The sequence below is a fragment of the Zootoca vivipara genome, chromosome 12, assembly GCF_963506605.1.
Source record: "Zootoca vivipara chromosome 12, rZooViv1.1, whole genome shotgun sequence".
Lineage (NCBI taxonomy): Eukaryota > Metazoa > Chordata > Lepidosauria > Squamata > Lacertidae > Zootoca > Zootoca vivipara.
The window spans coordinates 4,154,007-4,171,073 of record NC_083287.1 but is presented as its reverse complement, the minus strand read 5'-3'; the positions used below and the strand labels follow the sequence as shown (position 1 = coordinate 4,171,073).

Here is a 17,067-nt window from a genome sequence, read left to right as displayed (position 1 = left end):
GCAGGTTGTGGCTGAATACAAAATAACAATTCTGTGCAGGTAATACAAAGCATGTCAGGAACAGGATGTGGCATGCTAGCTTTCTACGTGCAATGAATTTTTTTTCTTATACAGTTGAGCATTCAGTCACATAAGGCCCAATTAGGTGTAATACTTGCAAATAAACTGTATTAATTAGTTATTAATTAGTTTAGATTAATCACAAACAATAATTATACATCTACAAATGGTAAACATTGATGCTTATAATTATACGGTAGTAAGAGGAAGATACCACCTCAGGTTTCCCTAACAGTTATTATTCTATTATAACACTTTAAAAACAAAAAAACTAGCTACACTTTATGCATTGAAAGCTTCCAAGGAAGGTCTTTCTGTTTTGCGATCTATGGACCAAAATTTGAAAATTGCCCTCACAGGTTTTGGGGGGGGGGGAATGTAGAAACATCTTTGGTGTTTTAAGTTTATCCTCTGGCTTCCTCCACTCCCCACCCACCCAATGTTTTTAATGAATCTAATTGAGTTTCTTGAATGGCAGCAAACTGCAGTTTATTATCTCCCTCATCAGGTGATCAATGATTTCATTAATAAGACAGATAACAAGACTGTCATATCATCGACACTGTTATGAAAGATGATCCTGGCATCCTGCTCCATTTTCCAAGGTCTGGGATTCTCTGTGGCAGCTCGGAATCCATTCAATATTTTCCACAGACAGAGAAAAGTGAAAATCCATTTTGAAACCAATTTCAATTAGGATCCAAAAGCTGTTATCACAGGTGTCTCAGAATGGGTCCGTAAGTGGAAATGTCGCCTATCCATTCTGAAATGAAACCTTATCAGAGGCTACAAAGATGGCTGAGGACAGCCTATCTGTAAATTACTTTTCACCCTGTGTTAACTCAACCCTAGTTCTGTCATATGGAAGCCTTTTCCATCCACTTGTTATAATCTAATGACTAACTAGGCTTTGCGCCAGAACCACTTTTATTCTGCCCTAGTCTCCCATGCAAACATGGCGACAAATGCAAATAAACCCAAAGGTTGCTGGACAAGCCAACATATTTAGTAAGAGCACTTAAAGCTCTCCTACCTCAGGGAGGGGGCAGCGGGGGGGGGGGACCAACAGACTTTCATTCTGAAGTCTGTCTCCACCCATTGCATTCCTGGTGATTTTTCAATTGCAAACTCCAAGGCCCAGTTATTTCATTAATTCAGCACCCAAGTAGCGAGGGCTTTTCTCTCACATCTTTCAGTCTCCTTTTAGAAAATTATCCCATGACGGAGGATTTATTCAGTCAAAGACCTCGGACTCTGAGAGGCAACAAAAGAATCAGGAGACTTTCTGGTCCACCTGCCTGGCGAATGATGAGGCCGGGAAAAGCCTCCCCTAGAGAAACCAATCAAACCATTGTGTGGCGCAGTCAGACCTTTTCAACTGTCAAGCCAGGAGAGCAGGAAAAGAGATGAAAGAACTCAGGATGAAGCTACCATTTACAGAACCATGTGGGAATAGTCTCCAAAGATTTAATAATTGGGATGGAACTCAACTTTCTGCAACTAAAGAGAGAAAGCATGTGCATGAGAGGAAAAGAGGGAGAGGGAAAGGAAGGGGGGGAAGATAGGGCTCACGTGGGCTGAGAGACAAACTTTTGTGCAATATTTCCTGCAATGAGAAAAAAACCAAGGGAGAAATCTTAGAAGAGCCACAACATTTTTGCAAATTTAAAATTGCACTGTTACTCTGGAATACGAATACTGCTGGTGTGGATCAATTAGATTTCCAACAACTGTCCCACTTCATACAACCCCTCACAATGCACAGCCAATTTTTTTAAGCTCCCTCATTGTAAAACATTTTAAGTCCAGGCCGACATTTATCATTTTGCAAGATTGTGTACGGAGGTTATCCTTATGCAAATTAGGAAAGGTTTCCAAAACTTAACAAATATGAATGAAAACCTTGATGATCACAACTGCACACTTTCAAATGCACTGGCAACAAGACAATAAATAAATACCTAAGCTTTCCTCCCATGAAAAGGAAGTATATTAGTAAAGAAGTCTCATTATTCCTCTCACACATTTTGGCAAACATCCTAAGCATCACTATACACTCAAGTCCCACTAAGACCAGCACAACGACTTGCTTCAGTGTAAACATTTTTTTTTATTTGGCTGAAAGTATTATTCTGCCACATATGGGTGCTTGCAGACCTATATAATTTGCTAAGAAGAGCAGCCCTCACCACTTTCCTGTATGTCCAGTCTGCTCTCTCTCCGACTGGGCTCAGGGAAAACTGTGTGCTTACAGCAGAAACTGGCTGTGTGCAGTAGCCCTGATAGGCTGGAAATCTCCCTTCCACCATGACTCCCTCCTTGAAGCAGTTTTGCAAAAGTTAAAAACAAAACAAAAAACAGATCCTCTTTTATTTTCAAAGGTGACAAAATATACTCAATTTATTTAAGGTAAAGGACCCCTGACAGTTAAGTCTAGTCGCGGACGACTCTGGGGTTGCGGCGCTCATCTCGTTTTATTGGCCGAGAGAGCCGGCGTACAGCTTCCAGGTCATGTGGCCAGCATGACAAAGCAGCTTCTGGCGAACCAGAGCAGCGCACGGAAACGGCGTTTACCTTCCCGTCTATTTATCTACTTGCACTTTGACATGCTTTTGAACTGCTAGGTTGGCAGGAGCTGGGACCGAGCAACAGGAGCTCACCCCATCCTGGGGATTCGAACCGCCGACCTTCCGATCGGCAAGCCCTAGGCTCAGTGGTTTAGACCACAGCGCCACCCGTGTCCCTGTCAATTTATGTGATCAAATCTTTCTTTTTGTAAAAAATTAAAATGCACAAAGCTCGCCTGGAGAGAAGGGTAAGACAATCGAGTGAATCATTTGCGCTAGCCAGTACAGTTTGGGTTGACTGTGGGAGAAAAGGGCACAGCAAATCCCAATTTACATGTGTGTAAATAGTGTAAATAGTGGCAATGCTGCCTCAAAGTGGGTGAGGGCCTTATACAGAGACATAAACTAGGAACCCATGAATTGTCTTGCTCAGCCATGTGCCACAACTGTGATCTGTTCTTCCAACTTTTCTGACCACAAAGATATTCTGATCCTCGTGCGCTGTAACCCTATTCCTGACAACAGAGAATAGGGCCACACTGACTCTGCTGTCCTATGACTTGGAAGGGCTCCCATGTTTGCTCAGGCAATCTTCATTTAATCTGCCTAGCATCATAATTAATCTAGCCCCCTACTGCCTCCTCTGTTCTGAAGACATGCACACATATCTACTGTGCACAAATTTCACAACCCCTTTGAGGACTGTAGTGTTGCACTGAATTACACAGAAGTTGTTACTTGATTAAGAAGAAAATACATTCTAAGACTGTGCTACTTAAAACCTAGCCCTGGTTCACACTAGCTAGAGATTGTGAATGCACCCAGAACCAATGAGTGCGTAGACAAGGGACTCGGACTTGGATCTGGAAGACCTGGGTTAAAATTCTGCCAGATTCAGTGTGTAGCTTTGAGCAAATAACAGACTTGATTTCCCATTTGTAATGTGGGGTATTATTAGATTTGCAGGGCTGCAGAGATCAAAACACAATGGTCCTAAATCCAGCATAGTGACAAGAGCACTCCAGCACAATGAAACCAATGGATTTCAATGGGCAATATAAAATAAAAAAATTCCTTCAGTAGCACCTTAAAGACCAACTAAGTTTTTATTTTGGTATGAGCTTTCGTGTGCATGCACACTTCTTCAGATACAGTGAAATGGAAGTTTCCAGGCACTTATGTAGAGAAGGGGTGGGGAGGGGTGGGGATGGGGAGGGGGGATCACTCAGAAGGGTGGTGGAAATGGGTGATTGACTGACTGATAGCTGTTGATGACCGCAAACGACTGCAAATGGTTTTGCATGAAAAAGCAAGGGTTGAGATGGCTGAAGATCGCTTATCATGTATAATGAGATAAGAACCCGATCTCATTATACATGATAAGCGATCTTCAGCCATCTCAACCCTTGCTTTTTCATGCAAAACCATTTGCAGTCGTTTGCGGTCATCAACAGCTATCAGTCAGTCAATCACCCATTTCCACCACCCTTCTGAGTGATCCCCCCTCCCCATCCCCACCCCTCCCCACCCCTTCTCTACATAAGTGCCTGGAAACTTCCATTTCACTGTATCTGAAGAAGTGTGCATGCACACGAAAGCTCATACCAAAATAAAAACTTAGTTGGTCTTTAAGGTGCTACTGAAGGAATTTTTTTATTTTACTTCGATCCAGACCAACACGGCTACCTACCTGTAATGGGCAATATAGTTTGCAGAGCTTGATTTATATCCTTCAGGATTATACAAAATGAAGGAACAATTCTGCAAAGCACCCTGAACAAAAATACATAGAAAACCTCTTTTGCTAGAATGCAACTAATAAAAGTTGTGTGCCAATTACACTGCCATTAAACACTTTAACAAGTATTGACCAATTAAGTTGTTGAACAAGACTGCACAGTTACAGAGTGAAATGCTATCATAACATGGACCCAATGCTTATTCCCGCGAACCATCTCTGAGAGGAAATAATGCTTAATGCTACAAGAACAACCCACTCCACTGACATATTATTGCCACAATGCTTCCTACAGCAAGACTGAAGTAAAGCTTTGCTATCTTGGTGGTGCAGTGGTAAAACATCATTAGGAAATTCTCACTTTCTGAGATGGCTTCACCATGGATTGGTGTTAAATGGAAGCCAATCCCTTTGACACAGCATTACTAAGTCATCGAAACTTCAGCTGGTGGCAGTGGCCTTGCAGCAGAAAATCCCCAAAATTGTACACTTTGAATAGCGTGAGCTCAAAGTCCTGTAGTTCTGAGACTTGGTTTATGGTTGTCATGAAGAACAAAGCTTTGCCAGGAACCCCTAATATTTCCCCTCAATTTCTACACAGCAACATTCTCCAAGTGGTCTGCTCTGGGTCACTGAGGTAACTCTACTGCTAGCATATGATGGCCCAGATGTATTCTTTTAATACCTGCTAAACTATTGGTCTCCTGCCAACCTAGCAGTTCGAAAGCACATCAAAATGCAAGTAGATAAATAGGAACCACTATAGCGGGAAGGTAAACGGTGTTTCCATGTGCTGCTCTGGTTTGCCAGAAGCGGCTTTGTCATGCTGGCCATATGACCTGGAAGCTATACGCCGGCTCCCTCAGCCAATAATGCGAGATGAGCGCACAACCCCAGAGTCGGTCATGACTGGATGGACCTAATGGTCAGGGGTCCCTTTACCTTTACCTTTAAACTATTGGTATTTCGCATCCTGGAAATATTCCCATATGCCAGAGTGGTGCTAGTTAGTATGTGCTGTTCAAGGCCAACAAGTAGGAAGGTGGTCATTCAGAAATAACTGGCCAAGCAGATGAGGAGCTGGAGCCTCCGTGGTTGTTCAGTGTGTCCTTGTGAATGGCATGGCAGAAAATGCCTTGCTCCAGGTACAAGTAAAAAAGGGCTTTCAATCACAATGGCATCTGTGCATGGAAGTGTATATTTGCTTTATGTTATTTAGTGAAGGACAGAGTCTGAATTTTGCACAGCTATTTATTTCTTTATAGCTCACACTAGATTTAAGCACAGAGCATCAAACCTCTACTTTCCTCCAAAACCATTTTCATTTCTCAGAATGAAGAAACCAGACAGCATTGGGTTACTATAATTGAACAAGTGCTGCATAGCAAGGAAGTCCAAAGGATGAACTATTTCCACAAAATCTAGCCATTATCTTTTGAATGTCAAGCCAAAATACTACACACGATTTGCATAATGCAGAATCGTTTTATTAAAAACAAGATGATATACTTATTTTACCTTTTTTACCTGTACACTAAGGTCCAAACAATCAACTACAATGGACACACAGTTGCACAGAACAAAAAACCCTACCTATAGTCTCCTCTGCCACATCACTAAGAACTTACAGAAACTTCTATGGGTCCTCACGTCACAATGTTCCTTTCTGCCTCCTTTCTGCAAGGACAAAGCTAGGCTGCAGGAGACACGGCAGACATGCCATCAAATAGCCATGCCATTGCCTTTTTCAACAGCAGCCCTGTGCAGATCTGGTTCTGGTCCAAAGCATCTCACTTCAATATGCTGTAGCAATGCTGGCGAAGAGGTAAGCGATTGCCTATGTCTTATCACTACACACTGAACATCAATGTGTGGTGCAGGCATATAACTAGAAAAATGCACAAACCACCTCACCTAATTGCCACTCCTTTCCCAAAGGGAAAGAATCAATTGCTTGTGCGTTCGTACTGGCAACATCCACAAAGCTGAAAGTCTGGGCTGGCCCATACTGAACTGCAGGATTCTATAGCTGGACCCATTGACACCACAGGCAAAATATCTGGTAACTTAACAACCTCCTTTGAACTCTAGCTTCTCACCAGGACATCAAATATTTTACTTCAACTAGGAGTCAGGTTGTCCAACCCAAAAACAAAGAGGGCAATGTGATAATACCTTCCCTCTCGTGTTCTTGACAGCAGGAATTCATTCATTCTCTCTCTCTCTCTCTCTCTCTCTCTCTCTCACACACACACACACACACACACACAGAGAGAGAGAGAGAGAGAGAGAGAGAGAGAGAGAGAGAGAGAGAGAGAGAGAGAGAGAGAGAGAGAGAATACTATTTTTCTATGATGCAAAGGTCCAAAATGTCTTTCCTTAAAAATCCTCCAAATGGCTCCTCTTCTTAAAAGGCTAAAATAGACAACTGATATTCTTGCCCTTTTTCATCTACTCTGCCTGGTTTCCAGTTACTTCATCATAAAGATTGCAATTTCTGTTTTCCATCACATTAAAGTGTGTTCTCCATAACTATCTGATTCTGATAAAGGTAGTCAAAGGCCGCAACCTACATATGCTTTTAATTAGTCTTCTTTCTTTCTTTTTTCTTCCTTTAAGACAGAATAATAGGTTAATAAGGAATATCAGATTACACTAGAGACAGGTTCCTGGGTCAAAAACTAGACAAAACATACCCAACTGAATCTGTCTATCAAAGAACTGAAGAGGTTCTCTGCTAATACTTGCAGAATTTCCAACAGTTTAAATGGGGAGGGGGGCATGTCCTCAATCAGAACTACGGATATGGGTGCAACTCTGTCGATTAAGCTTTTAGTTGCTATTTTAAAAGACCAAGCCTGCAATTCTGGGACCAACATATTGCATGAAAAGCATACAGAGGTTGTCAGCAAGATAGTGGAGTGGAATGCCCCAGGCCCTCCCCGTCCATGTATTTATGGTGTAAGAGAAGAGATTTAAAGAGAGCCGAAGCCCCACAAACACAGCAGGATCATAAGGACAATGGAAACCAGCAGAACCCCAAATGCGTAATCTGATATGTCCAGATCACAAAATTAATTAATGGAGTTAATCTTACTCATTTTTAAATATGTTTTTATTAATTACACCACTAAATATAAGATACATTTTTTTAAAAAGGGGGAAAAACCCAGTAATTGGCTCAGATTCCTGTTCTGCATCTTACACACTTCCGGCCATGTGGCATACATGCTGCCGATTTCATAAACATGTGAAGCAGTCAAAAGAAATTGCTGAACCTTTGACCAAACTTTGTACCCATGAATACAGAAACAGTAATATAATCATAGAATCAACATTGTTATGCTCATACGTGAAGCAGCAACATGAATTAAAATGTGGCCAAAACAATAGGCTGCAGCCAGGTGGGTTGGTGGGTGAAGGCTATGCCCTGCCTTCGTCTTCCTCGCCCCCTTTTCTCTCTCACCCCCGTTTGTTGCTTTCTTGCATCTGCACCTGCTGCTTTTAATCTGGTCAGTCTTACTCAGCTGTAGACCAAATCCATGCCCATCTCATCAATATACCTGTAAAGTACAGCTGCCTTCGCCCCTTAGTAAAAGGAGTGTAGGTTGCTGTGCATGCAAATAGGTCTGAGATCTCAAGCTATTCAATCTCAAAAGAAGTGACCTGTTTCCTCTGACCTAAAGCTACAGGACTTCTGCTTGTAATTTATTCCATGGGAATCTCCCTCAACTTCATTGTTTGGTCACTCCCTGTTCATGGGCAACTTTTTATCTGATCATGGTGCAAATTAAAAATAACAAAAACAAAAAAACAAGCAAATAATAGCAAGCGCAACAAGCTACAAAAAGTTCATTCAGATTTCAATATGAATGCAGCTTTAATGCTTTGCCATTACCCAATCGAGGGAATTTTAAAAAATATTGTAAGCGTGCTTTTATTTTTCTGCAAAAAGAGCAACGAATTTGTGTATGCCTGTTTTCAAACTTCTAACCAATTCCAGTATTCACCCTTTTATAGAAGTTTCAGCCTGGAGCAGATTTTAATGGCAAAGTAACTGAAATTAAGATTTTATAATGGAAATGCTGGCAGCTCTTGAACGCTTACAGTTGCTCTTTTAACTGAAGAGCTTAGCTCATGGTTAGCCAAGTGCAATGCCAATAAGGGCATAAGATTTGACATTCCCAGATTTTCAGGAAACTGGAACTCCAGGGTATTGGTGAGTTTATCTGTATGAGAAATGCACATATTCATAATACAAATTACTCGGAAGAATCTTGTGTGCCTGAACCCTACCTATACCAGCAGCTATATACAGGCCAAGGTAGGTGTGTGTCTGCATGGGCTCTCAGACGTTTTGGAGAGTTTTGTCCTTCTGCATCCTCAAAGACTGTCTTCCTGAGATTATAAAGAGCTTTGAGAGAATGGTACAGAAGCTCATTCTCCAGCCTCTGTGCCATTTTATTTTCATTGGAGATTCTTTTTATTATTTACTGCTGCCTTTTCATTTCTTAACAGTGATATAATGAATTTTTTGTTATGTTTTTCATCCATTATATTAGCTGCCTTGCATACTTACGTCTTAGTGGAGAGGGAGGCGATACAAATATTGAAATAAATTTGAAATTGCCTTGCTGGGTTGATCGATACATTTAATACAGTATGTATTCCGTCTCCAACAGGGGACAGCCAGACACCTGTGGAAGCTCACAAGAATGGGATAAAGATTACCTTCCCTCACTTGTCCTCAGCACCAGGTAATCGGAGATATAGTGCTTCTGAACATGAAGATTCCATTAAACTCCAATGACTAACATCCCATTGGTAGAAGTATCCCCCATGAATCATGCTTAAAATCTTTTTCACACCATCTCAGCTAGCAGCTATCACATCCCTCCAAATAGTTCTAAACTTCTTTTTAAAAAAAACTGAAAGGGGGAAGGTTACTGCATGATCAGAAGTTCTGCATAAACCCCAAGAATATTTCAGCTTGTTTCACCATACAGGCCTCTTAGAAAGTGGTAGAGCACCTAAAAAATGGCAGCAAACTGACATCTGTCACTCAAGCAATATGTTACCCTGCAAAATCTGCAAATGTGTGTGCTGTCCTATAAAAGAAAGACACTGTTTTCAAATCTGGACAGGTTTATGAGGTGATGCAGGTACTGCCGAACGATGCATGCAGGGACCCTATTTGGCAAACATGCCAGTAGTCATTCAGAACAACCTTGCCTTGTTCCTTTGCTTTATTGAATCCATCAAAAGAGAAATCAGAAGCATTTTGTGTGACTAGGCCTTCCAGTAAATAGCTACAATTTGTTTGTTTTAATAATAAAAAAGAGCCCTATATGTTTGCACAGGGCATATTTTATCAGCTGGCATAGATCTACACCAATACTGCAGAGGAGAAATTCAAATTAAACTGCAAGACAGGCATTTCATTTATGTAAAATGAGTCACTCTTAGTCTGCCAACATTAGCTGCAGTAATTAAAGAACTGTGAAAATATGAAAGGAAATATTAATTTTCAGTCTTTGGAAATGCATAAAATACTGGTACAGTACCTTTCTCTCCCCCTGCCCCTCAGCCCAGCATAGTTTTGCTTGATGGGCATCATGATTCAGGGCGCCTCCCAAATATGCTGGGGGGGGGGAGAGAGAATACTGTTTATGGAACAGTTGTTCCATACACAAAATCCCCATGGGTTCACATCTTGTCCTACTCAGGCTTCCAAGGACCCCATCCCATATGGGACGATTCCTATTCCATGAGGAAAGCAAAGGAATCCAGCACGGAAAGATAGTGGATCCACAGATTCACCAGCAGGGGGGCATTTAATGCTGGTATGAATCTATATCAGAGTGCCACATGTGGTACTAAGTCACTTGGAGCTTAACATGCTTAACACACATTTGCCCAGGCATGAGATCAACAGTATTTTGATATCAGGACTTTCCAAACTGAGCGCATTTTTAATTACCTCAATCAAAGCCACAGTAAAGGTGCCGTTTCCAATATACGTACCAATAAGGTGCCGGGCAGCTTCCAAATATAATAAACCATAGCCGTTCTCATAGAGAGAAAAGATGGTAGTGCAATGCACCAAAAAGTAATAAAATTGTGACCTTACGTAAAAAAACAAGTAAAAAAACTAGTGCCTAGTGGTCAACTAAATAAAGCTTTAGCTGGTAAATCCACAGGCTGAGATGGGCAGAGGGTAGATTAGGAGCTATCAGTATATCCCAGGGTGATCTACTGAGTTTTCTGACTCCCAATAGTCATAAAAATAGGACGGAAAATTGAAAGGGAGGGGATTATCTTCATGCCAGGTAATTTACCTCTCAGGCAAATTGTTCCTCGACTGTTAAATAAAAGTATTTGTTGGTTGCCTTTCACCAGGACTTTGTGCAGCTTTGCTGGACAGTTCTGTTACTAGCAAATCAGAAGCAGATTTGTATTTCTATATTCAGGCTCGTGGGGGATAAGTGAGGCTACCCTCTGAGCCACCATTTTGTACTAGGCTCCATCCCCAACTATTGTTTTGCAGTTGGCAAAATAATAAATAAAGTCTATCTCATAAGCCTGAAGTCTGCCTGCCCGTGCTATACCTATCTACTCCGAAGTAAGACCACTGAATCTAAGTGTGCAGCCTAAAGCCTTTTTGTTAGCCATGAGGAAGATAATGTGGGCACACATCAGCAAAATCTTAAACACTTTTAGAGCCCATGCAAGAGTTAGATTTTGTCTTAGCTTAAAGCAGAGCCATTACAGTAAATCCAAACAAACAGGATTGCATGATTAAAACTAAACTCCATCAATTTTCACCCCACAAACTAGAAAAATCCCAGGCTGATGACGGTTTGGATGGATTTCTCCCACATATAGAAAAGTGTGCAGCTCAAGGCTATGTGGAAGGAGAGAGGGGATTACTTACAAATACTAGCATAAGGACATAAGGCCAATTATCGCTGGATCAAATGCTGATCAAGGCCATCATCCTGTTTCCCACAGTGGTCAACCAGATACCTCTGGGACACTTACGAGGAGGACATGAAGGAAATAGTTCTTCCCTGATACTCTTCCCCAGAAACTGGTGACCTGAGGCTCTAAGCCTGGAGGAAGGATACAGACATCAGAACTAGAGGCCACTGATAGCTACCAACTTACAAATGCACAGAGGAAAAGGCTATAGCCATAGTGTGCGTTAATTCCATAGTTTGACTACACACTGTGTAAAGGAGTACTTCCTTTAAGTCCTATCACCTGAACAACTTCATCATTTGGTTAACACTGGGGTGAGTCCCAAAACTTAAACACACAATTTGGCATTGCTGCAGGAAAAATGTCTCAAACACTTTTATACTAATAATGTTTTGCTTGTATAAACCATTTCTCCTCTGAGAGTCTAGGGCTACTATATATGCATTAATAAATTCAAATTCACACCTCACCAAAGGTAATTAATATCCTTGTTAAACACATTCCTGATTACACAGGTGTCCGACACAACTATGGCACAGCGCACCCACCAAGACCTTTACTTCTGCCTTCAGGCATGCAGGCAGGCGGCTGTGGAGCTGTTGTGGCCAATAGGTACCAGACTATATTCCTAAGGGAAAATCATACCCAGCAGCCGTAAATCTTAGTTCATGTTAATCAAAACAACTATACTGGCCAAGATCCAAAGACCTGCTTAAACTCGCACAAAATGGCTTGGCTTACTGTAATATTTTATGGCTGCAAGCCTACGCATACATTCCTGAGACTTACTTCTGAGTAGACATGCCTAGCATTTCTCTGTTAGTGTGGCTGAAGGTCTCGGGCCAGAAACAATTCTTCTGTTCTGCATTCTGGCAGCTAGCTTTCTCATTTTACTAAGGGCTCTTTCACACATTTTAGAAAGAACCGGTCATGAGAGATTTGCCATGTCTTGTCTCTTGTGTCCAAAGGAGGATTCCTCTATGCAAACACATGGGACCCACATGCCTGGGATCTGGGAGGGCTGGTCTGGAGAAAGGTCTGACAGCTAACAGGATCTCCAACATGATAAACGCCAGCTGTCTCTGTATGTGGGCGCATTCCTAAGAAATATTCATTGCAAGAAATGGATGAGGTAAAATTATTCTGTGGTGGCTTTACCTTAACAAAAAGCACCATGTGAACTTTCCCTGATTCAAGTTCCTATCAGACATATCTGTTTATTTCTGTCTGTACAAACCCAGTGCTCCATCCTTGTTTATTAACTTGATGCTGCAGGCTACTGTATCCTGGAGTTAGCATGCTTTGTGTGCATTTGGCAAAGCTTTGAAGTAGGGTTGTGAATTTTTTTCCATTTTATTTTTAAAATTGTTTTGTAAACCACAATTAATTTCTTACAATCAAGCAGTATATAAATTTTATTGAATAAATAAATAAATAGTGGCTTTGACTCCCCAGTTCAAAATGCATCCCAGCCGTTGGCGACTCAGGTAATAAACCCTCACTGTCTCATCAACTCTCAACTCTAAACACACACACACCCTGCCATTCCTACCTGCAATATCTAACTGGCTTATAATGTATATAAACACTTTGAACACTCAGAATGCTCTGTGCAAATACTAAGAATTCTTAGGAATGTATGCACGACACACCACCACCAAGGTTAGAAGTAACATACTCAAGATCTAGGAGTGCAACTTGCTTTTCATTCCTAAATGCTTGGAGGCATGATCAAGCAAAGTAGCCCGGAAGAGCTCCTACATAGGTCACTGTGGAAGCAGAAAGCAGCACCCCTTGAGTTTATTTAGAGCCACTTCTGGTTGTCTGGTGCATGCATAGGGCCAGAACATGAATGTGATTTATGTAAATAAAACTGAATCAAGCATACTTGATTCAAGTAGAAGAAAAAGACAACAATGAACGGAAGGAAACACGTTTCTTGAGAGCTTGCATATTTTCATTCTATAGTTGCAACTGATGAACTAGGCCAGGCTTCCTCAACCTTGGCCCTCCAGATGTTTTGAGACTACAATTCCCATCATTGCAAGTAGCACACATGGTACAACTGTCATTTGCTCCACTGCTCTGTGACATAGCTGCCAAGTTTTCCCTTTTCTCGCGAGGAAGCCTATTCAGCATAATGGAAAATCCCTTAAAAAAAGGGATAACTTGGCAGCTATGCTCTGTGAACATGCCATGAAAGGAACAGGCACCACCCCACCATCCACAGGTACTACCAACATGATGTTCTGCACATCTGTAGGGCTTCAAAACATACAGCTTCCAATATACAGGAATGGAGTTTCGTTGTAGCACGATGGGTCAGTGCGTCTGACTGTTAATCAGAAGGTTGGTGGTTCAAGACCACCCAGGGACGACTATGGGCAGGATTCCTGCACTGGAAGGGGTTGAACTAAATGACCCTGAGGGTCCCTTCCAACTATACAAGTGTGTGCTTCTATGCTCTGTGATCATCACTGCTGGTCCACAGGATCAATACACAGGGTATGAGTTTCAGGTCCACCTTCCTGTTCATCCACCAAGATGAGAAACACTGCTGTGTGTCATCTTACCAATTTCACACAGTGTGGCTGCAGTACTGCCTATCCATTGCATCAGCCACATATTTTTCAACAAATCTTTCACAAGTTTTATTATTTGCATAAATACACAGTATAAAAGACAGACAGGGATAGTACAAAACAAAACAAAAAACTGGTTCATTTTCAGTCTCAAGTAAGCATTACAATATTGCACCATTCAGCAAACAAGAAGAATACATATTATTGTGGAATATTACAGATGAGTGGAGGCACCCAACTTATCCTGTATGGTTTTAAATGATATTCAGAGATCTGATGGGTACTCTCAAGAAAATCATAGGACACTAGATCAGAGAGTGAGCTGCTACGTTTACTTCTAAAACTACACCTCCGACAGAAGTCATATTCTTTTTTCCTTCCTTTCTTCTTACTATTTTTATTGAAGCAAAGGTGGTTCAGTCGCTACAACAGAGGTTTTGAACAATGACCTTAGTCTTTTTCAATTTAATCTGGAAGTGGGGGGGAAAGGAAAAGCTTCGTCAGTGTGCATGTCAAATTACCAAGCGAGCAAAGGCACTCTGGAGGGAACCAAGGAAATTTCTGCAAACTATAGACTTACATTTCTTTAAAAGAGCATGTTTTCTTTATAAGTTAACTGTTTCACGGTAAGTGGTTAAAGAAATCCATGAGGATATTTTGAAGAGAAGATGTTTACAATGGGAGTGAAAGAAAGAAAGAAAGAAAGAAAGAAAGAAAGAAAGAAAGAAAGAAAGAAAGAAAGAAAGAAAGAAAGAAAGCCATTAATTTTTGACAAGGCCACTTTTGTCTCTCTTGCACTAACCAATTATCTAATTAAGGTAAACAATTTCCAATGTAAAACATAAGGCATTTTGATACTTTCCAAGCTGATCACAATTCTTTTCCAAAAAGCCACAACAGGAACTTCCATAATAAATAACATCACTATTTACAGTTCAAATTAGATAATTTGGAGAAAAATACAATGTTTGGCACCAGAAAAGGTGTGTTTGTGTGTGCGTGTGTGTGTGTGTGCGTGCGCACACACATTCACATTCCCCTCTCCTCTCCTCTGCCTGCTAGCTGGCTTTAGCCTTATCTCAGAATGAACTCTGAATCCAGGTGCAAAAGCTCAATTCACAAGGAATGCAGCACACATTAAATTACTGCAGGTTTGGCTGCTGGTAAATCCCTGCTGTTACTCACCATTGGATGTTGTGCTGGAGGCAACGGCTTTCTCACTGACATCTGTTCGAGTGGAACATTTCACGATGGGATTCTCAACTTTTTTCTTCTCACCCGCGGTAGAGCTATGGGACTGGGCTTCCATGATGACTTCTCATTACTTCAGCTCCCTTCACACTAATACCTGAATAAAACAATAAAACCATAAAACTTCAAAACAGGAGCAGAAGGGGTGGGGGTGGGGGAGCCCAAACAAAAACCCAGCCACATTTCTCACCCAGAGAAGAGGATGTTGTATATTGACACTAGTAAGCTACAGACCATATCGCAAAGCTCAAGAAACCAACTTTAATTCATCAGTTTTCTACCTCATTCTTCCTCCAATAAGCTAACAACCTTGGGAGGTAGTTGGGTTGCGAAAGTGTACAACTAGCACAAGATCACTAAGCTATCTTGATTTATTTCACTTAAGTTGCAATCCTAAAAACTGTGGAAAGACCATTGGATATGGCGCATGGGCCTCAGCCGGTGGGGAAAGAGGTCTGTTGATAGAACGGCACTCGCACGGCCAGAAGCCCCCAGAAGCTGGGGGGGGGGAGGAAGAGCCCTACTGGCATTGAAGTCAAAACAGGGGGCTTCCAGGGGCAGCCAAGAAGACACAGAATTCTAAGTCCCCTTGTTCCCCCAACATGCCCCCCAAACAGGTCCTAAACTACACCAGCCCTGGAGCTAGAAGAGTTTGTTTCCTCTTACAGATTGTCACAGAAGGGAAAAGCAAGGAACACCCCACCTACCCCCCCCCCTTGCAGTCGCTCCACCACAGAATCTCCCCACCATCACAGAATCTCCCCACCATTCAGACCCACAACCAAGTTTTTGCCCAAAGAAGCACGTGGGGACAAACTTCTTAATTTTCTTCCATATATCTGAATAGTGATAGTGCTGCTGTTGCGACACAGTACTAGGCCCCATTCCACCTGATGAAGACCAGTGGGGCCAAGAACAAGATGCAAGATGACTGGGCGGAGATGCAAACTCAGGTGCCCCCAAAGCCATATCCTACACACTAACTCCATTTTCTAAGTCTGCCATACTCAATGTGCTACACAGAAACAAGTAACTTAAATCCATTAGAATTTACTTCCAAACGGCATGGAAGGAGCTCAAGGTTTTATAGGAAGCTTAGTTATGTACACACACACACACACACACACACACACACTTGTGCCTAAAAGCAACTGAGATTTCTGGTAGAAAGCCAACACTTCCCTTCCACCGATGTCATCCTAGACTGGAACTATACAGCAGGAGCTGAACTGATCATCCATGTGACTGTAAATCCAAATATTTAAACTTCAGCATTTACATCAGTCCAGTGAAACTGCGGTGAATTATATCTTCAAGGTTGATCATGTAAACTGTTCGTTTTGTCTGTTTTAGAAATGTAACTCGGAAAAGGGTTATTAGTGCAGCACACCTGTGAAAAACCAGAGGAGGGATTGCTAATAACCATGGAATCTCTTTCTCTAAACAACCCTAAAATGAAAATCGCCGAAGGTAGCAAATAATGTTTCCCTCCATTTCACCACCTAGCTTTGGGGTCATTTGTTGCTGCTCGCCAATCATCCTTTTTTAAATCTGCGAAACATAATCATAGGCTTGGAACCATTACATTACAGTGGTACCTCGGTTTATGAACACAATTGGTTCCGGAAGTCTGTTCATAAACTGAAGCGTTGATAAACTGAAGCGAACTTTCCCATTGAAAGTAATGGAAAGTGGATTAATCTGTTCCAGACGGGTCCGCGGAGTACTCAACCTGAAGCGTACTTAACCCGAAGCATGGGTGTAATTGGTTCTGGAAGTCTGTTCATAAACTGAAGCGAACTTTCCCATTGAAAGTAATGGAAAGTGAATTAATCCGTTCCAGATGGGTCCGCGGCGTTCGTAAACCGAAAATTCATAAACCGAGGTG

General features: G+C 41.7%; 1 protein-coding gene across 2 annotated transcripts in view; it reads right to left on the bottom strand.

Annotated features, from left to right (window-relative positions):
• GLI3 (GLI family zinc finger 3) overlaps positions 1-17,067 on the bottom strand; it is a 251,261-nt gene that overhangs the window by 209,276 nt on the left and 24,918 nt on the right. For both annotated transcript variants that reach the window (XM_035129597.2, XM_035129598.2), the window contains exon 2: positions 15,114-15,276. In XM_035129597.2, coding sequence (XP_034985488.2) covers positions 15,114-15,237 — 124 coding nt within the window. In that variant the 5' untranslated portion in view covers positions 15,238-15,276. The remainder of the gene's footprint in view (positions 1-15,113; positions 15,277-17,067) is intronic.